The 23,150-nt window shown below is 42.5% G+C and overlaps 1 protein-coding gene across 2 annotated transcripts in view; it reads right to left on the bottom strand.

Annotated features, from left to right (window-relative positions):
- FOXO3 (forkhead box O3) overlaps positions 1-23,150 on the bottom strand; it is a 125,162-nt gene that overhangs the window by 20,178 nt on the left and 81,834 nt on the right. For both annotated transcript variants that reach the window (XM_063604971.1, XM_003845944.7), the window contains one exon: positions 543-1,977. In XM_063604971.1, coding sequence (XP_063461041.1) covers positions 577-1,977 — 1,401 coding nt within the window. In that variant the 3' untranslated portion in view covers positions 543-576. The remainder of the gene's footprint in view (positions 1-542; positions 1,978-23,150) is intronic.

The following is a 23,150-nucleotide window of genomic DNA, read 5'->3' as shown; positions in this document are numbered from 1 at the left end:
AAAGAGTCTAGAATACATATTCTGCAGGTAAATTAGAAGTACCTGCCGATCATTACTTTACAAGGAAAAAAAGATGAAGAACATGTAACACTGAAGATTGACAAAAGCAGTGATGGACCAGAGAGTCTTTCTAGGAAAGCCCTTTGGCTGGGGTCCTTAACCCTGAAGTACGACCCAAGCTTCCCATCCCTCTCCTTCTCTTCTCATCCATCCATCAAGTAGGGCAACCTGCATCACAGGCCAGTGAGGACAACTGGATGCAAAAAAAGAATGCGATCTCTGAATGCGTACGTGTTCTCTTCACGAGCAGTAGATTTCTGAACTATCAGCAAACTGTGCGGGGGAAGGGGGGCACCTGACAGCCCTATTTGGTTTGCAGGTAAAACCCTGAGATGGAACTGGCTGGGAGCCATATTATGTGCACCACTGCTCCATGGTTTTCAGTGTGGAATAAAGTTCAAAGTAAAGAGAAGACAGGCTCCCCCAGAGATCCCCCCTCATCCCCATATTGTTATTTTTATGCCATAGCATTGGGCACTGACCTGCTTTGCCCACTTCCCCTTCCTCAGTGATCCTTCAGCCTGGCACCCAGCTCTGAGATGAGGCCTGCTTAGCACCAGTGAAGTTCCCCACGTTCAAACCAACAACATTCTGTGTGGAGATGAGGGAATCAAAGTTAAAATCCAACCCATCAGCATCCATGAGTTCACTACGGATAATGGACTCCATGTCACATTCCAAGCTCCCATTGAACATGTCCAGGTCCAAGTCGCTGGGGAACTTCTCATGGCCCATGACGGGCAGGTTTGCACTAGTTGAGTACAAGGAGGAGCCTGAGAGAGAGTCCGAGAGGGTTTGCATAGACTGGCTGACAGGAGACTGCTGCTGGTGTTTGGCTGACCCAAGGCTGCTGGACTCACTCAAGCCCATGTTGCTGACAGAATTCGACAAGGCACGGCTGCCACCAAGAGCGCCCTGGGTTTGGTGCTGGTGGTGGAGCAAGTTCTGATTGACCAAACTTCCCTGGTTAGGCTGGGCAGCAAAGGACATCATCGGATCATTGCGAAGCATCACGTTCCGGCGGGAATTCTGGGCAGACACAGCGGTGCTGGCCTGAGACATCAAGGGGTCCGACTGTGTCATCATGACATCGCTGTGGCTAAGTGAGTCCGAAGTGAGCAGGTCCTGGAGTGTCTGGTTACCATAGTGTGACATGGAAGAGAAGGTAGCTGGCTTGTTCTCTTGGATGGTCTGCATGGGAGACTGGCGTAGGGAGTTCAGAGATGAAGGTCCGAACACCGTGCTGTTAAAGGAGCTGGTTGGGGAGCCCAGGCCCGAGCCCTTGGTGGTATACGGGAAGCTAGAGCTCCGCTGCATGAGTCCCCCAGTGGGTGATGGCTGGGATGGCGGGAGCGTGATGTTATCCAGCAGGTCGTCCATGAGGTTTTCAGTCAGCCCATCATTCAGATTCATGGTGCCTGCCATATCAGTCAGCCGTGGCAGTTCCACCGTGCACGGCTTGCTTACTGAAGGTGACAGGCTGGCTGAGCTGCTGTAGAGCATGGGCGAGAGAGGCGCATCGTCGTCCTGGACTTCATCCAACTCTGTGCTTGCCATGATGGGCGACAGGCGGCCACTGACTGTGCTGGCGTTAGAATTGGTGCGTGAACGGAAGTCCGTCCACGCATCCAGCTCATCACTGCTGCGTGACGTGGGGCTGCCAGGCCACTTGGAGAGCTGGGAGGGACTGTCGTCAGCTGATTCGGGGGCTGTCTGCAGGGCTGCCTTCTTCTTGGCTGCGCGGCCACGGCTCTTGGTATACTTGTTGCTGTTGTCCATGGAGACAGCCCGCCGCCGGGGGGCTTTTCCGCTCTTCCCCCCATCAGGGTTGATGATCCACCAAGAGCTCTTGCCAGTTCCCTCATTCTGGACCCGCATGAATCGACTATGCAGTGACAGGTTGTGCCGGATGGAGTTCTGCAGGGAGAAAAGAAAATACAGAGTATGAACCAGAATGGTCCAAAACCGAGCACCCAGATGATATAGTAAATCAGACTCCTCATTCATTTTTTATTTTATTTTTTTGAGACAAGGTCTCACTCTGCTGCCCATGCTGGAATGCAGTGGTGCAGCTTCAACCTCCTGGGCTGAAGCGATCCTGAAGCACCTGTAACTGGGCCTACAGGCACATGCCACCAAGCCCGGTTAATTGTTGTATTTTTTGTACAGATGGGGTTTTCCACGTTACCCAGGCTGGTCTCAAACTCCTGGACTCAAGAGATCCTCCCACGTTGGCCTCCCAAAGTGCTAGGATTATAGGCATGAGCCACCGTGCTGGCCAACTCCTCATTTTTTAAAGCTGCCTCAATTTCAAAGGTTAAAAAAAATCCATCCTAATTCAAAAAGACACATATATGCATGACCCTCTTTGAGAATAAAATGACATGTTAAATGGCAGTTTTCATATCTAGGGGGAAGGGAGATGATTTCATGTCCAAGAGATGCTGGGAATAGATAAGCTCACTGATAGTAGTTTTCCTCAAATTCCTGGCCTTTCTGTAATTATATTGCCCATATTGAAAGGCCCCCAATTACTGGCCTTTCTGTAATTATATTGCCCATATTGAAGTTCACACTTGGAATTTACTACCACACTCCTCTGTCCCCTGCACTTTGCAACAAACTTCCCCAGCTCTCTAAGGGTAATTAATCACCTGGTGGAGGGCTATTTTATTTTCTCATGGTCCCCTCCTCCACTAGTATAGAGGCACAACATCTACCTTTTCTTAACTACTTCTGTGAATGAAGAACCGATGAGAATTTTTACCTAACCTTTCTATGACTCTATCTCATCCTGCCAGATTTTACACCTTACCATGTAACTCTTGCAGACATAAGAAGTGTAGAGCAGGATTTGCCAGGTTGATTAGAGAAGTAGGCAAGTCTCCCATTCAGAAGAATTCAAATAATTTATATAGACACTTGCCTGTCAAGTTAGTGTGGGCTGAGCATAGTAACTTCCTTAGAAGGAGTACAGTATGAAAAGGAGGGAAAAGAGCAACTTTAGAGTGGAGAAACTGACAAACACTATTTCAGTAGGTGATCGGGGTCAATATCTACAAGGATAAGATGAGCTGATAATATGTACCCTTGATATGACATGATGAGAATGGCACCTTCTGTGGTCTGCCTTCCAAAGCCCATAACCTCAGTCTAAGCATGAGAAAGACATCAGACACATTTCAATTAAGGGACATTTACAAAATGCCTAGTCAGTACTTCTCAAAATAGTCACAGCCTAGAAGAGCCTAAGGAGATATGATGGCTAAAGGTAATATGGTATGCTGGATGGAATCCTGGAACAACAAAAAAAAAACATTAAGTAAAAATGAAAGAAATCTGAAGAAAGTACAAACTTAAGTTAATAATAATATATCCATATTGATTCATCAGTTGTGACAAATGTCACATACTGTAAGATGTTAACCACAGGGAAAACTTGATATTGGGTGTATGGGAACTCTCTACTATCTCTGCAACTTTTCTGTAAATTTAAAAGTATCCTAAAATAAAATATTTACTTAAAAAGTAGGGCAAAATACCCTCAAAACTCCATCTTGCAAGAATTCTCCTCCTGGCTTGGCAAATACACCCAGTTGACAGTGATGACCCAGATTCAGTCCTATCTCTGCCACTGACCAACCATGTGACCCTGAACAAATCTAATTTGTCTGCAACAACTGCAGTTCCCCACCTTCATTATGGCTATAATCATATCCAAACCATCTCTGTACACGGATGATGTAAGGGTGACACATAATATATTTCAGAAGCCAGTCATGCTATGAAGTCAGGGTGTTCTTATTGCTATTATAAAACACAGAGTCCATGGTGGAGAGAGTTCATGGCCTGCAGCAGGCTCATTCTAATCTGTAAAATGCCTCCTGCAGTAAAAGGGAGGAGCTGATGAATCTGTATGCTCCACATCCGGAACAGTACCTGCAGGCCAGATGAGTTTTTATTTGCAAGTTAAAGACAAAAGATACTGCCTGATGCTACTGTCCATATATTAAATATGGACAATCCTAAAAGTTATATATACATATATATATATTTGTTTAAATTGGCAATCACCAACTGTATTCATGTAGAAGATACAAACACATGCTTCTACCAGAATGTTCCCCCCGCTGCCCGAGACAGAGTCTCACTCTGTCACCCAAGCTGGAGTGCAATGGCTTGATCTCGGCTCACTGCAACCTCCGCCTCCAGGGTTCAAGTGATTCTCCCACCTCAGCCTCCCGAGTAGCTGGGATTACAGGTGCGTGCCACCACACCTGGCTAATTTTTGTATTTTCGTATTTTCTTTTTTTTATTTGAGATAGAGTCTCGCTCTGTTGCCCAGGTTGGAGTGCAGTGGCGTGATCTCAGCTCACTGCAAGCTCTGCCTCCCAGGTTCACGCCATTCTCCTGCCTCAGCCTCCCGAGTAGCTAGGACTACAGGCACCCGCCACCACACCCAGCTAATTTTTTGTATTTTTAGTAGAGACTGGGTTTCTACTTGTTGCAAAGTGCAGGGGACAGAGAAGTGTGGTAGTAACCCTGTCTCTACATCGTGTTAGCCAGGATGGTCTCGATCTCCTGACCTCGTGACCCGCCCGCCTCGGCCTCCCAAAGTGCTGGGATTACAGGCATGAGCCACCATGCCCGGCCTAATTTTTGTATTTTAACTAGAGACAGGGTTTCACTATGTTGGCCAGGCTGGTCTCAAACTCCTGACATCAAGTGATCTGCCCACCTTGGCCTCCCCACCCAAGTGCTAGGATTACAGGCATGAGCCACCATGCCCAGCCCAGAATGTTTTAAAAACACAGAATGTCAGCAGGATTTTACCATTAGTAAATAATCCAAAATACTCTGCTTCACATGTAGGAAGGGCCTGTAGTTCAGGATAGGCAATAAGCATTAGCAATCATGGGTCATAAGTTGGCATTTCTACAACTGCGTTTGAGAGAAGAACATAAGCAACATGCTGAGTATCTGATAAAGCAAATGTTGCCCAGGAGACTATATATCCTGATTCCTTTTACGGTTTTTAAAAAGAATAATGGCATCTCTACTAATGGTCCAGATAGTACACTTCTTTAAAAAGTAAAACAATTTCTCTATGCAATAGGTATGAAGCATGCTCTCAACATGTACTCTGCAGGGTTCAGAAAGCAGGCAAGTACAGGTGGATCTACAATTCAGGTCACTAGATATATTAAATAAAAACAAACTCAAGCTTCTAAGTGAAAAAACAGGTAGATCCCGAGGCTATGTGGAAATGTGGACACCTACCCTAAGTACTCCCACTCTGTCCAGCCCCCTCTGCGTTAGATTCTGGAAGGAGACCACACCAACACACAGAATTAACTAGAATGACCAGTCAAGTATTCAGCTATCCCCCCTTAAAAAGCATTTAGGGAACAATATTTTAAAATGTACTTTAGCGTCACCAATTCCAACCCAACTGAGAAAAAGCGTGAAACATCTTATAGAACTGCAAAATGCCCCACATAAATTTTCTGATGGCCATCTATCACAATTCTAACCTCCAACAACGTATGCGTATAGTTTTATAAAATTAAAAGCTACACAGGGTTAAAATCTGGACACAGATATTAAGCTTCTATAAGGGCATGTGGTAAAAAGGGGCTGGAACACCCACATCCAGGGCCATAACCACAGGGTGTTCGGGTGGGAAAGGACCATGGAGACTGCCCACCCACCCAGGTCCCCTAATTGCAAGGATGACAGTGCCTGCCAGATTACAGCACTGCCAGTTACTGAGCCAGAGTGTTTTAGATTCATCGTCTCTAATCCTCATAATAAACCTGCAAGAATTAGTATGTCAGTGCCCTAATTTTATATACGAAGACTCAGGCTGAGAGATATTAAATAACTTAACGCAAGGTCCCACAGCTACTGTTCACAAGAGCCAAAACTGACACTGGGTTTCCTAAACTCCAATGCACTGCTTTTTCTACAACCTTTCATATAGGCCTCTTACCAAATTATGCAGAAGTCACCATTTAATCTACTTGGGCTAACAGTTAAACAGATTATCTAAAGAATCATTTAACATTTAAGAAAGAATAGGAATATAAAAGCACAATCTTACTATTTTAATTTGTTTATGAAATAGTTATGGGTATTTGGTGGGCCCTTCCTAAAAAAAAAATTTTTTTTTAAGATTTTTAAAAACAAAGTCTGAGCCAGGCACAGTGCCTGATGCCTATAATTCCAGTACTTTGGGACACTGAGGCAGACGGATCACTTGAGCTCAGGAGTTCAAGATCAGCCTGGGCAACGTGGCAAAACCCTGTCTCTACAAAAAATACAAAAATTAGCTAGGTGTGGTGGCATGTACCTATAGTCACAGCTACTGGGGAGGCTGAGGTGTGAGGATCACTTGTGCCTGGAAGGCTGAGGCTGCAGTGAGCTGTGATTTCACCACTGCACTCCAGCCTGGGTGACAGAGCACGGCCCTATCTGAACAAACAAAAAACAAACAAACAAACAAACAAAACCCAAAAAAACACAAAAACCCCAAAAAGCAAACAAAAAAAAGTCTTTCAGAAGAGGAAACCTCAAAGTATGAGCTTATTCTATAGGACTTACTTGTCTTTCTTTAGTAAAGTGGCCATGATCGCATTCATTCTAAAGAGGACAGTGGTTACCATACAAACCAATGTTGGCCAGGCACGGTGGCTCACACCTGTAATCTTAGCACTTTGGGAGGCCAAGGGGGGATAGATCACCTGAGATCAGGAGTTTGAGACCAGGCTGGCCAACGTGGCGAAACCCCATCTCCACTACACTCCAGCCTGGATGACAGAGCGAGATTCCGTCTCAAAAAAACACACAAAAAACCACAACCCTCCCACCCCCAATATTAACTACTCTTAGATTCTGAAACAAAGCCCAACTTACTAAATAGATGATTAGCTTCAATGGCCAATCTTTGCTTGACTCTCAGTTTAGAGGTTTCTTAGTGGCAGAATGCATTCCCTGGAGCCTATTACCTACAGAAAGTTCAGACAGGTTTTTCCAGTTACATTACTAAGTCAACACAAACAAAAACTGTGCCACCATCATTCTCACAGTCCCCAATCTCAGCAGCCTTCTATTCATACAGGGTGGCCAGCCTTCCATTGACAAAATCCATAATCTGAAAGTAGGGCATTGACAAAGGCCAACAAATATGGCTCATCTGTCCATTTCTAGTTCAAACGCCCAGTTACCCCTCAAAATCAGATGCCAGAAATACATTCTGTTTTCCTCACAGGTCATGATTCTGATTATAGTTAATCCTTGTTATACGCAGGGGACTGGTTCCAGGACCATCTGCATATAACTAAACCTGTGCATACTCCACTCCACAGTCAGCCCCGCAGAAGAAACTCACATATAAGAGCCAACTCCCCCAGGCCCAGAGGGGGGTTTCACATCCTGGGAATGCTGTGTTTGGTTGAAAAAGAGCTCTATGTAAGTGGACCTGTGCAATTCAAACCTACATTGTTCAAGGCTCAACTGTACTAACTTCTCTACTTAAATGTTGGTAAAGCAGGAAAGGTAAATAAATAGATGCCAGATAAAATACCAGAACTCCAATGTTTCCCCACTTCTTCCCTGATATCAAAAATTAATGGTGATACAATTTCTGTAAGATTTCAAATGTCCCTCCTGCCACCTCAATCCCAGGAAAACTATCATTACAAATATTCTACGATTTTTCACTAATTCGTATGTCACCTTACCAAACAGTCTAAATTTCTAACATTTTACATTAGTTTTGGGATTGGGAGCTGAAGATAAAAAAGGACTGGCTTGACAGAACGAGAATGATTTTTCTAATCGCATCTAAATACACATTTTGCTATACCCTTTGAGGCAGGCCAATGGTAACTGGCTGAAGAACTAGGGATGTGCCTTCCTTAAGGCTAAGATAGTAAGGTACGTAATAACCAAGACACCTACTGCTAGAGCTCAGGCAATTGTCACAGTTACTCACTAAAGAAGCTAAGAAGCTACTATGACCCCCAAACCCAAAATCATGTGATTTAAATTCACTACTTAGAAATCAAGATTTTGATGAAATTACAAGAAAGAAAGATCTCTAGGAAAAAACTTCAGCTTCAGGGACAAATGTACCAGCTTGTCCCCAACGTGGGCCTAAAGGTTTAAAGAACCCTTAAAACACCTCTATCACAATGTGTCTAAAGAGAGTGCAGTGGTAAGAATACTCTTTATTTCATTTTTATGTCCCTCTTCTCTTCTACAAAACAATTTACACTGAAGGAAGCCCAGCACTGGGGCAGAAACCCGTTAGGTGTAGTTAATCAGTTACAGAACTGGCAATCAGTGGCATAACGCTTCCAGGAGGCAGGTGCAATAGGTGTGTGAGGAGGCAGCATGATGGAATTCACATTTCACAGTCCTGCTGCCTAGAGATTCCTTTGTTTGGTCCACCTTGAATAAATCAGCATAAAGATGACTGCACCTAGCAGAATCTGGCAATTATTTTTCTTGTTATAATGAAGACCGTTTTCTATTGCAAGATACAATTATTGCTAATACTAAAGTATCCATGATCTCTACATACATGCTAACTGGTTATGAAGACACATGGACCCCAAACAGATCAGATTAGGTGTGAGAGAGAAGCTTCCTGAAATGAAAAGTATTCCACCAATAATTTACAAAGGGGATAATTCCCACAGGCAGGATAAAAACATTCTTTGACTATCTCTTGGCTCTTTGGGAAGATTAAATAAAGCTCTGCATGCAAACTACTCAGTGAAGTGCCAAGTACAAAAGCAGCTCCCAACAACTGTTAGATCCCACACGGAAGCAGTGACATCATAAATGTTAACTTACTGTTTTCCGAGCATCATATACTTTAAGCCAAAAGGTTCCAGGGCGGCCCCTTCCAGGAAAGGATTTCAAACTTTTAAAAAGTATTTCAGAGGTGCCGTGCCAGTCAGAAGTAACTGGTAATTTCTTAAATTTTGTACTCTACGTCCGCTTCAGCCCTTCCAAACCATGTTTACCTTGTGGAGACTGTCCACTCACCCAGACACCAGCTGCATATGCTTCCCCTGGAACACAGAGAGGTTTTTGTCTGGAAGCAACATGTGGTATCAATTTATCTTTCTCAGCAACGGCAACAAGAAATCTGCTCACTTTAAAAATAAAAAGGGAGTTGTGTAATTTAACTCTTAAAAGCCCCTGCTTTTTATTTTCTTTAAAGACAACCCCCTCCTCTCTCTTTTTTTTTTTTTTTTTGAGGTGGGGTGGGGTGGGGTGGGAGGAGGACTGTCTAGAGCAGCAAAATGAGTTATGGTTAACTCCAAAGCCAGGCCCACTGCTTCCCACCAGGCCGACTGCAGGTGTCTCCTGGTCCTTACAAGGAATTTCAGGGGAAAGCACTGGAAAGGACTGCCTTTCAATACAGTGCTCACCCACACAAGTGCTCACTTGTGTACAGGACCAGCATTTCAAGTGGGTCTCACTGCTTGACTTGTGGGCACTGACAATTCAGAATGAGGTTGCCAAATGCCTGAATTCTAACATACGCGTCTGCTGAACCACAGTTAACAAAGGTTTTTCGAACAGCCCAATGGAACCCCAATTCACAGGGAGACCCAGAGGTCTGCATGCCACAGGAGAGCACTGCAAACAGATAGCTTCAGGAGCAGGCCCGGGTGGGCACCTTCGGTGTATAATGACAGGATCTTTCAAAGGCAATTCTCTGGAAGAGGCCCTCAATTTCCCTTCAGTAGTTCTTCACCCCGCCTATTAGAATCACCTGGGGAGACTTTAAACACTCACATCCCAGTCTCAGAGGTTTTGATTCAATAGATGGGGTAAGGCCTGGATATAGGTACATTTTTACAGCTCCCCAGATTATTCTAATGTGCAATTAGGGCCAAGAACCAATGGTCTTTCCTCCTTATATTTCCATTGACTGAGGATCTGATTCCCATCTAATGATTCCCAGTCTCCTTAGATCTGGTAACATAGCACAGTAATGTCCTTTAAGTTCAAGTTTCCACCATTGAGAAGATAAAGGTGAGAACTGGGATGAGAGATTAAAGCTGTGATTTTATGTGCAGAATAAGAGCTAGGGTAATTTTATTTTATTTTAGGTAACTGAGGTCCAGATCTGCTTTTCTTTTGAAAATCATGAGGTGAGGGGAAAGATCCTTGACCTTACCCTGCCTTGGGGACAGTCACCTCATTCTGCTCTGTGATGCTTCTCCACCCAGCATGCATAGGCATGGACAGAAAGAAGGCATGTGGACTTTCACAAAACTAGGAATTGATATAGCCGAAGAAGGAAGGAATGGAACACTAACTGATCCTTGTAATTTCCTTAGATATTGCTAGAATCTAGTTTTTAGCTGCCTACTCCCTTCTGCTAGATTTTATCTACTTTGGGACTAAGATGTTGTTCAAAAGCAGGTGCAGAAAGTATGACAGCATAAAAATGTATCTGAGATCAGAGAGAGTTATTACATCATATATAATACCAGCTATAATGGCCAAAACCAAATCTTTCAGATTGAGAAGAAAACAAACTTTCATGTAAAAGATTGCACAAACAACCTGATATGTAAATCTAGCTCCACTCTACTCTTGCCTAAAGCTTAAAAGTTTAAACCATTAAGGGACTTAAAAAAAAAAAAAGGCGATGCTCTAAAGTAAACATTGTTGGAAACTTGGCTGAATAATTAAATTTCCAGTTAGAAACAAGATTTCCCGTTAAACTGCTGACGATAACCCTCTACCCACAGAGATGGCCTTTGGAAACTAACATTTAAGTTTTCAAGCAGCAAGCAAGTGACAGGTTCTGGTCCTTCATAAAAAGAATAAAATCATCATCTGGTGATCAGAATAATGAATCAATTTTCTATCCAAACAAAATGAGACATATGAGGCTTTCCCAAGGGGAGAAAGGGCTGGGTACACAATTTATCCTGCCCTCAACTGAAAAAGAAATCCTAGATAGGAAGAAAGTTCTCTTAAATAGCATGAAAAAGATGAGTACCACTATACTCCACACACAGTTCTGTTGGGTTTTCTAGGGTGGATTTTATTTTCATATTAATTATTATTATTTTTTCTTTTAGTGATCTTCTTTTCAAGCTCTTCCACAGCTGTTTCTGCTCTTGGAGGGCAAGAGGGAACATTCCATTCCTCACAGCCAAACCTGCACTTCCGGCACACAGAGAACCCTGGCAGTCTTGCAACCTCTGCCCACACCCACTCCCTGCAGCATCCTGCCCCTCCCCACAAACTCTCCTATTTCTAGCCCCAGGTCCCTCTCCCCACAGACTGAGGAAGAAGCACCTAAAGGCGTGCAGTCAGCGAGATGACAGTCCCAGAAAGTAGGTTAAAGCTGCAGCATTTGGATGCCCCTGTTGTCTTTCTCCAAGCTTGTCCTGTGATGTTATTGAATCTGTTTCCCCTTCCCACAAGGTGCTCAGCAAACACATGCTACTGAAATTCTCTTTTAAGACCATGCTCAAATTAGCCACACAAAATGATTGCCTCAAAGAGTTAACAGGCATGAAGTTATAAAAGCCATGAAGTGGAACAGAAATAGTTTTATTATTAATATTCACTTAGCTTAAACAAAATAAAGCTGCACCTTTTTCCAGTTTGAAAACTTACTGTGCGTGGAAATTGAATAAAAGGGCATAGGAAACATGCATCCAGAACTCAGGAGCACATCCAAGAATTTAGCATCACTTTCATGACATATGACAAGCAACCAGGGCAGGAAGCTCAGTAAAAATAGCAATAGCTGGGGAACATGGAGAGGGCCAGGAAACCCTCTTTCTATGAAACAGGCAGCCCCAACTTCACAGTCGCAGACCCTGAGGACCAAAGAGGCACAGTGCCACACCTGAATCCAATCAGCTCCTAAGTGAGCAGAGACAGACTCACACCACCTGGCCTTGAGGTGTAACCCACCACCCAGAAAGAGAACATTAGTACCAATGTCTGGATCAGCACACTAATAGCAAAGATAAAATGCAGGGTGCAGTCTGGCTCTTTAAACCAGATACCATGTTTTACTATAGCTTTAGCACCCGGCAGAGGGCCTGGTACATAGTAGGGGGTCAAAAAATTGTATCTGTTTAACCATTGAATTAATGGGAAGGGGGCAGGAGCCACAAAATAGACCTGAATTATACTTTAACATGAGATGTGATAAAACATTGAAACCAAAGAATGTCCTACATGAGTGAAGATGGAAGTAAGCTTCCACTGCAAAATGTGAAGTAGCATCTAGGTTGTTCTCAGGTTGAAAAGTCTCATCACTGGTATTAACTTCAATTATACAGCCCAATTTCCAAAAACCTGAAAATATATACCAACAAGTAGGCTTTAAGGTCTCTAGAATAAGAGATGGAAAGAAGGGCAAACTGATAGGGTGTGTGCTACTCGGTGGAGCAAGGCCTTAGCAGGCATTTCAGGTCCATCCAGGGTGAAGAGCCGGCTCTCCACCTGTCATGGGATGCCATGGGGCCCCCATTACTTGGTAATTCAGTTGGCTCAGAGTCCCAGGCACACTCAAAACCACAAATAACACATTCTGGTTCTAAAGTCTCCTCTACACAAGCACCTAGGTAACAAGAGAAATCCCAAATCAAGTCTACTTCACCTACAATCTGAAGGAAATTCATGTATGTGGTGCCTACCAGGGCCAATGCTCTGTGCTTGACAAATTTGATCTCATTTTATTTTCACAACAAGCCTGTCAGGAGGAAACTGAGGTGCAGAAAGGTTAAGCAATTTGTCTAGTGGGTGGTGGTGCTAGAAATCAAGCCTGAGGCTAACTTCAAAAGTGAAGCTCTCACCACTGCACTGTGTATTTCCTTCTGAAGTCACCAAACTGACCAAGGAGGGAGGCACCACTAACAAGTGACCAAGGAATAAGAAGCTTTAAAGACTACAAAATCTGTGTGATTCAATTAAATGTTCAGCATGTGGTCCCTAGGTTTATGAAAGGGATGGAAAATGTGGAAAAATGATAAGCTGTGAAGCAAGCCTTGTTGGAGCCACATCTGCCCATCTGCTAACACTAATTTTTTAGAAATGACACCTTTTCTCAGACAGACCTCAAAGGGACACTACTATCATGTCCTAACCTGAACTGGGATCACTATTTTGGGGAACGCCCAAATATTACTATAGCCATAAACTAAACTTCTACATATCCAGGCTTTCCTCGGTGGCACGTCTGGAGGCTTCTGTGTTCTGGGAGAATTAGCCTGTGACTACGTCAAGCCAATATCACCTGGCTGTCCCTGGCAGGCCTATTCAGGCCCTAAAACAGCTGGCACCACGTTACGGATCCTCAAGCCAGAAACATCAAGCAAATGTCTGCTAGTGCCTGGCCCTTGCTATTATGAGGCTTAATCTGAAACAGGGACTCAGCTCTATACTATTTAAAACATGTAATTAGTTTATTATTGAGCCAGAAAAGATGAGCTTGCTCTAAAACTATGTGAATCTTAAAATATGATGCCTTTTGCCTGCCAACTGACAATGTGATCAGGATACTTCTGTTTAACCTCAATCAAAAACTCTGGTAGAAAACTGCTTTAAGGTTACATATGCCTACTATTTTATTATTTGTCTTCTGGCATCAAAACCTGCAGAAACAAATCACTGACAATGCAAGCACATTACAGGGATGGATGTGGAGGTGCTGAGTGGGTGAGTTAAACAGCTTGAGAGTTTGACATCTGAAATCCAGGAAAACTGCTTTTCTGTTCTTAGTTTACAATCCCTTCCTTCACATGAAATTTACTGGCTTTAGCGTCACACATACAAACACAACTGCTTCTAGCTCTTCAGATGTTATGGCTCAGAAAAACCGTTCCTTTTTGTCTTGTTATTTCAAGAGCAACTGATTTCTTTTTGGTAGCTCTGAAATATATGCCAGTGTGTGGGCACAGTCACACAGCTACGCACAGGCCCACACCCTGGAAAGATTGGAAGGAGTGGAGACACATTTTTCAGCTAGGAAAGGAAAAAGTTTGGGTTAGCATTTATAAAACAGACAAGTATGCATGCATTTGGAAGCAGGCTATCTTCCAAGTGTCAATGTTAATTATCCTAATAGTCACTGTAAATCAAGGTGTTACCGTGAAAGAAGCAGAGAAAGTAAATGCTACACAACAGAATACCCCATGTTGGCTACTGCAAACAAAACAATTGATGTATATTTTCTGTATGGAAATAAAGAGTACGATGCAGTCAATTCTGTAAAATGACTTGGGCTAATAGTATCCTCTGTCCCCTCCACACCTCACTGAAATTCAGCTCTAATGAGGAGCCTCCCGAGGGACTGCCTTCTTTAACCTATACCTCATCTGCATATTCAGTATTTCACCGTAGTGGTTTTGCAAGATTTTTTTTTCTTGTTCAAAACCACAGGATGCAAAAGCGGCTGATGACCAATATAATGGTATTATGAAATGCTGACCAAGTCAACTATTTATTCCACGACACTCCTGGGTGCTAATTACACACACAGATGAGCATCAGAAAGCTCAAAAGTTCACAAAAAAAGATCAAATAAAGAAAGGACATTTCCAGTAACTAAAGAACTAGGCACTGATAGCATTTTTCTGAAAAAACATTCACTGAGCCACTCAGATACCCATGTATTCTAACTTAAAATCTAGGGTATTCCCAAATGTGTAAGTTAATTATTAGCACTACCTCTAAACTATGATGAATGAAGCAGATTGAATGCACATGAGATAAAATCGTAGTTTTTCTAAAGGCCATAACAGAAATGCAGTATTTTATTGTACCAGGCTCTAATCTACTTCATGTACATGCTAGGTAAACTTGAAAGCACTTAAGAAACTGGAAATACAAGCATCAGTAGTGTAATATCTATCACCCAAAGGGCAGGAGAAATAGTATTAACTGGCAAGGACAGTCATGCAAGAGACTATAAAAGCTGAACACACAGTAGAAATAGAAAATTCCTATAACTGGGTGCCTCAGGGGCTAAAAGAATGTAGGAAACAGTTCTTTTAGACCCTGCTTGTGGCTGGAGGAGACAGAAGAGTCTAAGAGGGAGGGGTCAGAATACGGTGGACAGTTGGAGGGTGAGCCCACTCCTCAACCAGCACGTGTCCCTGTGCTCCAGGGCTCACTGGTCCCACCATATTAGCAGTCAGTGACTCTAAGGGCATTCCTGAGGATGCAGGACCCCTGACCTTATAACTACCTCCTTGGTTAAGTCTGAGTTGGCAGGGTCAGCCCTTGGATTATCTCCCCAAACTTTCTGGAACTCTTTAACTTGGTCCTCCTGAAATTTCCAGCCCTTTCCCTTTAGTCAGGTTTTTCATTTGCTAATGGGAACGATGTGTGGGCTCATAATACGATCAGGTACTAGGTCTCTCCCTAAGGATTAACAAATCATTAAATATATGGGGGCCATTGAGAGTAATCCCTTCACATCAAGACAAGGGAGGACAAATATGAAGAAACAGATGTTTCTGAGCCATTTTCAGGTTCAAAGTAACACACAACGAACGTCAAGTAACACACAACTCTCTGAGGCATTATGTGGAATGTTAGCTGTTTCTCTAGACACAAGCTCATCAGATCCTTTCAAACAGCTATAAACTAAGGAGTTTTCTGAAGAAAGACAGCTGAGTCCTGATATTAATTTGTGGATAGAAAGGGAAGTAGGGGCCAGGCACAGGGCTCACACCTGTAATCCCAGCACTTTAGGAGGCAGAGGCAGACAAACGGCTTGAGCCTGGGAAGTGGAGGTTGCCATGAGCCAAGATCATGTCACTGCATTCCAGCTTGGGCAACACAGTGAGACCCCCATCTCAAAAAAAAAAAAAAAAAAAAAAAAAGCTGAGGGTGGTGCTGAACTAGGGATATCAGCTACTTATAAGATTAACAAATCTACATTTGGAGAACAAGTTGCCAGGGGTTTCTTGTGTTACTGAATGTCTTTGCTTTGTCAAGCAAAGTGCTGACGGGTCTTTGTTCTAGACTATCTTTCAAGGTAGGACTATCTTTCATCTGCACAGTGAGCAGCCTTGAAAGGTAGTCATAGTGTCTCCCTCCAGAGCAAAGGGCAGACATACTTATTGCCTATTACAAATGATTTAAGATCCCTAAACTCAAGGTTCCTGCACAACCCACTACATGTGCAGCCATCAACCTGGGCCTATCTATGTCACCCCTGTGGGATTCGGGGGCAAGGAAGAACCAATGCACAATAGACTACTGCTCATACTGGCTGCTGTGCCATGAGAGAATAAGATCCCTTTGCCTCTGACCCAAGAGTTTGGCGTCTGGTAGGGGCAAATCTGAGACACTTGTAGTCTTTTTTTTTTTTTTTTTTTTTTTTAAGAGATAGGTTCCCACTCTGTTACCCAGGCTGGAACGCACTGGAGTGCAGTGGTATAACCACAGTTCACTGCAGCCTTGAGCTCCTGGGCTCAAGTGATCCTCCTACCTCAGCTTCCTGAGAAGCTGGAAACACAGGTGTGCGTCACCACACTTGACTAATTTTTTATTTTTTTTGTAGAGATGGGGTCTCACTATGTTGTCCAGGCTGGTCTCAAACTCCAGGCCTCAAGCGAACCTCCTAATTCAGCCTTCCAAAGTGCTGGGATTACAGGTGTGAGCCACTGTGCCAGGCCACTTTGCCATTCTTGACAGTCCATTGCTTTAGCTTGTGAACTGATTATTTCCTTAACCATGAAAGATAAAATTGGGCAATGATCATCTCTAGCCATCTTTCTTCTCTTCTCCTATGTAAAATAAGAAGGAATACAAGATAATAGGATGAGAAACAAAAAGCAAGAGAGGCAGACATACATGGCTCCAGCACTCTGAATGCTCTGACCTGGCTCTGCCAACGACCCTTAAGGCTTTACGACAATAAACCATTAATCAAGGGAGCAGTGGTGAGAAGACCCCCAGAGAGTCATTTTCAGTGTTTCATCTACATTAGTCATCATCTTTTTCAGCTGTACTCAATGTTGCGGTTTGCTTGTGGGAAATAGAGCTAAGTGAGCAGCAAGTTTAGGTTTATTTCTTTTTACCTTCCTCTTCCACCAATACAAGAACAGACACCTTATGTCCATTCCTACCCCCATCTCCCTGACAACTGGGCTGCCTCATCTCAAGGAAGTCCTAACAGTACTGAGTTTCTGCAGGGTCCAGACAGATTCCATTATGGAGTCCTGGGCCAGGAAACATTTCTCCTCAGTTCTTCGACTTGTCTATGGACTGCCCTCAATTTAACCTTGGCAGAGGTGCTTCCAGGTCTCTCCCCTCGCCACAGTGACTTTGCTGTTGTAAAGTGTCGTGCATGTAGATACCTAGGATTCCCTCCTCTTTCCACTTAGCTCTCCCACATAAATTTTCTTCTTTCTTCTGACAGTATTTAGTAGCTTTAGATCTCTGTGAAGGAAAATGGACTAGGCATTGCCTGTGAACCAACAGCAAACACATACGATGACATTTATAGACTCTCTCCAAGTTTCCAAAAAAAGAGTTAATTTTCTAGCTTATTAATGATGAGCCAGGAGGTTTTATCATGAAATACAGAACTTTATGACATTTCATTTGCCATAGTTTTGTAAAGAGGAAATTGGTATTTTCTTTTCCCTCCCCTTTCCTCTTGGATAACCTATTTCAATTTTGGCAAAAGGAGGGGGTATATTCACTAGGGTGTTCACGGGCATCTACATGTCTAGTACCTCTGAAATGATACTGGATTGTTGCCACATGGTCAAATAATGTGCTCTTTGATAATTATCAATTAGAATGCTATAAAATGGGCCAGTAGTTCCACTCTGCTCATACTGTGTGGTGTTTTGGCCACCAAACACAGGCCTTCTTTGGTTTCTCCCTACATCAATCAGAAAATTCTGTTAATTTGCTGTGATGCTATTTGTGGACATGCATGGAAAAGAATGCAGGCATCCAGGAGTAAATTAGGGTCAACTCACTCCACTTAGGCAGCAGGACACCAGCACAGCACTCCAGCTACAATAAACATTATACAGGGACCCCAGTTTGGGCTGAGTGGCAAGGCCTGCAGAAATATGGAACTATTAGCAACAACTTGCAAGTAATCAATTTTTAATGCTTCCAGTCTAGGGAAGCTGCCAAAGAATTTGGCCAAAGCCATCACATTAAAAACACCAATTTAAGCTACAGGGAGGTATTCTTACTATAGTAAACAGGTTTTAGTTTGTCTGTCTAAATTCATATATGAGGTTTAAAAACAGAAAAAAGTAAGGTTTAAAATTTAAATACTACTTGGACATTTTAAAACTCCCGTGGTTTTTCTGTCCTTTTACCTGATAGCTCTCTTTTGTGCAGTACTACGCTTAGTGATGATTATTACAATTTTTACTGGGGGGAAGGTGCATAAGATATGGAGAAGTCACATCAGATCATAAGAAGGAAAGTGGGAAGAGTTAGATAGCAAAAGAGATACATCTCTTTCTTTTATGTTGGAGATGCCTGGCATGTGGAAGACTCAACACATTTTCTGGAAAGCATAAATGAATTCTCCCTTTATTTTCTCTTTTGAACTAAACCATGCTGAATAAGGTTAGCATCTGCAATAAAATGCAGGAGGAAAGAAGCAGACATTCTTCCAGCACTAAAGAAGTACACATTCTCTTTTCCCAGGTTTCCCATCTCCAAGAAAACCTACCTTTAGCAATGGAAGTCACAGGAATAAACTATCAGACTTAAATAAACTAGGTTATCTGCCTTAAACTTCAGAAGCATTTAGAAGTTTAAAATCTGAATAGAAAATTAAGTTCTATTAGAAGTTATACTCATGCTTCAAAAAGACAACACAATTCAAATACAGCAGTAGAGGACATTTTGTTTTTAATTAAGATTTGGGAAAAAAAATTTGGATTGGTTGGTGAAAGTGTTAAAGTGGGTGCAAAGTTTTTGAAGGACTGTTTATCACTATCTATTGATACTGCACACAACCTTTGACTTAGTAGAACAGACTACTCCATTCTTCTCTTATTCATTACTCACACAATGCCAATTTTTAGCTGGGCCCAGACAAAAAGACTACATTCTTCAGCCTTCTTCGAAGTTAGATGTGGCTATGTGACTTAGCTTTGAAAATAGAATGACATGGAAGTGGAAGAGTTCCATGCAAGACTATTTAAAGGCAGCTACTCAGGTGAGAGATGAGTCTCTTCATTCGTGCTGTTTTTCCTCCTTTTGGCCTCCATTCGGATGGACCACGAGGAGACCCTGAGGATGAAAGCCACTTGCTGAGATGAGAGGGCAGAGAATAAGAGGAGTCTGAGCATCAATCACTTCTTACAGTGGCCACACAAGCCCTAGACTTCTTTTACATGAGAATAATTCACTATTAAATTTGTTTTCCATTAGCCAAACCTAATCCTACCTGATAACTCAACAATTCTATTTTTAGGAATTAATTTTACTGACATGCCCTCCTGCATGTTATCTCTGTGTGTATACACACACTCTCTCTCAACTTTTGTATAAATTAGATTTTTAAAAAATTATAAAATTCCAAGCATTAATAATGGTAATTAGAGGTTTCTGTTCATGTTAAGATAATGCAATAGAAACACCTAACAAGAAAGACTTTTATGTGCCTATATTCTATACCTACCCTGATGTATGTGTCATCAGGCACTTTAAAAGTGCTTTTCAGTGAATGACCTGTATGTGTGCTGGGTTCTATCATCTTCTAATGTTGCCGACTGGCAGGGCTAACAGTAATCCTCCTGGCCCTGAAGTTTTAGAAGTTCTCATGTGGAGGCCATTAAGGATAGGGACTTAATACATTTATAGCTAAGAGGCTATATTATGATGAGGCTATTGACACTTCTTGTTTTGGGTCAACCTGGATTTCAAGGGAAAAAAAAAGCAATTCTGGGGATTCAAGACAAAAAAAATGAATCATGGGAAAGAAGGCTCGAAGAGAGGCTTACATATGGTCTTACCATTTACTGGGAATTAATTCAATGGTAACAGAATATATAGGGTTATTTCTACCAATCATGTGAATTTTGTCTGGGCCAATGCCTTAGCAACAATTTTCACAAAACTATCAGAAAATAACATCAACAGCCAGTGAGCACAGATTATCCACAACATACCAGGATATTGTAACTTGGTTAAGTTTATGCTTTTCTAACTTTGGAGTAACACGAAATGAACAGAAAGTAAGGTAGTCTCCACTCAAGCCCAGAGCATCAAATCTAAAAAATAAAAATGTTATTTTTATTAACATTTAATATCATATAACATCAGGGCCAGAGTGGTGGCGGAAGAACTGGAGAGGCCGCAGGTTCAGTCATTCAAATTGGTATTTGCTGAGGTCCTTCCATGCACCAGGCATACAAATGTGAGTGAACAGACAGACACGGTCCCTGGTCTCTTTCATAGATTTTATAATTTTGTGGAGTGAGAGGGAGGTAAGGGACAGACATTAATTAAAGCAAACAAATACATACGTAATTACAAATTGTGAAAAGTGCTCTGAAGGAAAACAACAGGATACCATAAGAGAAAATAACAAGGTCAGCTGGGTGTACCTAAGACAGACTGGAAAGTCAGGAAAGACTTAAGACCTGGAGGAGGAGCAACTAAGTAATGAAAGCCACTGGGATGGGTTTACCTAGAGAGGATGGAGCGGATGGGTGTACCTAGAGAGGAAATGGAGAAGAGAAAACCTGAGAGTTTCTCATGGGAGTCATGCAACATGAGGGCGGGTAGAGAACAGGGATCAGACAAAAGAAAGAACAGAAGCCACCAGACAGGAGGGGAGTGTGGCGATCGTGCCCAGGAGAGTTTAGTGCTTCAAGGAGAAAGGAGTCACCACTGAAAGATCCAGAAAGAGAGGAGAACAGAGTGTCCATGAGCTTTGGCAACAAGAGGTTATCACTAGTTGCCTTGGCAACAGCAGTATCAAAGGAGTGGTAGGGACAGAAGCCAGGAAAGATGCCAGCAAGGGATCACTACTAATAATAAAAACGCTAACATTTATTAAGTGCATATGAGGTACTAAACACTGTTCTAAGTGTTTCATATGTACTATCTCTGTAAGTCTTCACAACAATGAGGACAATATGGTCCCCATTTTACAGATGAGAAAACCGAAGCTTGCAGAAACCTGCCCAAGACCACATGGATGAGAACTCAAAGGTTTGCACCAGGGCCTAAGCATGATGCAGTGAGGGCCTCAGAGAGGGAGAGGGAACACGATCTGGACCCTATAGCCAGGCACTGGCATTGTCCTGACCCTCAAGCCACATGATGGCCTTTTCCAGTGAGGGACATAAAATGGGGCAAAACAATTCTACAGGCTCTAGGACTACACTGGGTAACAACGGCCACAGGAACAGTCCTTCCATCTTGCAAAAATACTTACCATCTTGGGGATGGTACATTCTAGAACACAGATTTTGATAAGTTCCCACTTGCTTCTCCACTATTCATTAATGACCCATGAAAATCATTCCATCCTAAAGATGATCTGAGGGGCAAACACAGCTGAACTCTGCACTAAGGTCAGATCTTCACTCCTCTTGAACTTTCTGCAGTTCAGCTCTGGACGATAGCACTGTTAATTAGTGGGCACCACTGCCATAGCTGGGGCAAGGACAAGGTGAAGCAAAACACACAAATCATTCTTGCTATCTGTACTCTCCTCTTACATTCTGGTCAAAAAGGAAAAGTTGACCAAAAGAGAAGAAATTGTTGGGTTGCCGCTGAACAGCCCTCTCATTCCATAACCAGGAACACAAACAAACAAAAATCAAAAACAAAATAGAAGAGCAGTTGTTGATTTCTGAGTGTTGCTCATCTTGTTTTCAAAACCTAGCAATCCCATTAACTTCACATTCACTTTGGAACACTTTTTAGGTACTTGAAGGAGTGAGCACTCCTCTCTGACGTGACCTCAAGGTTCAAAACAAGCAACATTAAGTAACCTAAGGTACTTGACTAGTCCCCTCATCCTCATTCCCCAGGTCCTTTCCTGTCCCTTCTGCCTCCAGCCAGTTTTAATTTGCACTAAAGTCTGAAAAGGTCAAGCTGGGCATGGGCAAAGAACTGATTGTTTACACAGTAAAATTACAAGAATGAACTAAAAATGAAGTCACCCTCTGTAGAACAGCACTATTCAAAAACTGGGGTGAAATAAAATTCCTACTACAGTAAAGCCTTCCATATAGGTTACCAAAAGGTGGGGAAATGAAAGTTTAGAAGTCTATTTACATTTTATGATTTAGTCTCTTTGGATTTGGAAGTAAAGAGTAACCCATAGAAATTCTTTAGCTAAGAAGCTTAAATGTACTTATCTGATCATGTGAAATACACATTATGTTCTGGATTCTTGCAAATGTGCTCAATCTGTATGCAAACACCAGAAACAAGCTGCAACAACAAAAGCTGAAGTTACATTAGTTGACAATGAATTAGCTTTACGGAACCACTAACTGGACTTTATGGAACCACTAACTGGACAGGGATCAGACTATCCTACCTGTGACTCTCCCAGCAACTGTCCAAAACAATGCAAGTTAAGAGTTAAAATGATAGTCTCAGTGATAGTATTAAAGTAATTTAGAGGGCACCTACTGCCATACACACATCATTCTAATTTTTCAAAATCTCCTGTCGTTTGCTAGCCTTGAATTGGATGAGAGCTGCCGAACTTTTTTTATTTTCAGTCTTTACCTTTTCCTTGAGTATCAAAGTATTACATGCTTATTCTAAAAATCTGGCAAGTGTGGAGAAGCAGAAAAAACATACGTAATTGACCTTCTAAACTACAACCTTTGTAGATTTTGCTACTTATTTTCTGTAGTTTCTTGTTTATATGGATATTATCCTGCATATTATCCTGATCCACGCCACTCCCCCAATTTAATGTTATGCTATCAGCAGTCCCCCTTGCCAAAAACTCTCTTAAGTATATTTCTTATAACTTCAGGACGGGCATGGTGGCTCAGACCTGTAACACCAGCACTCTGGGAGGCCAAGGATAGAGGATCACTTGAGCCCAGGAGTTTGATATC

The sequence above is a fragment of the Pan paniscus genome, chromosome 5, assembly GCF_029289425.2.
Source record: "Pan paniscus chromosome 5, NHGRI_mPanPan1-v2.0_pri, whole genome shotgun sequence".
In the NCBI taxonomy this organism is placed as follows: Eukaryota; Metazoa; Chordata; class Mammalia; order Primates; family Hominidae; genus Pan; species Pan paniscus.
The sequence above is the reverse complement of the archived record's forward strand: the minus strand, read 5'-3'. Positions and strand labels throughout refer to the sequence as shown.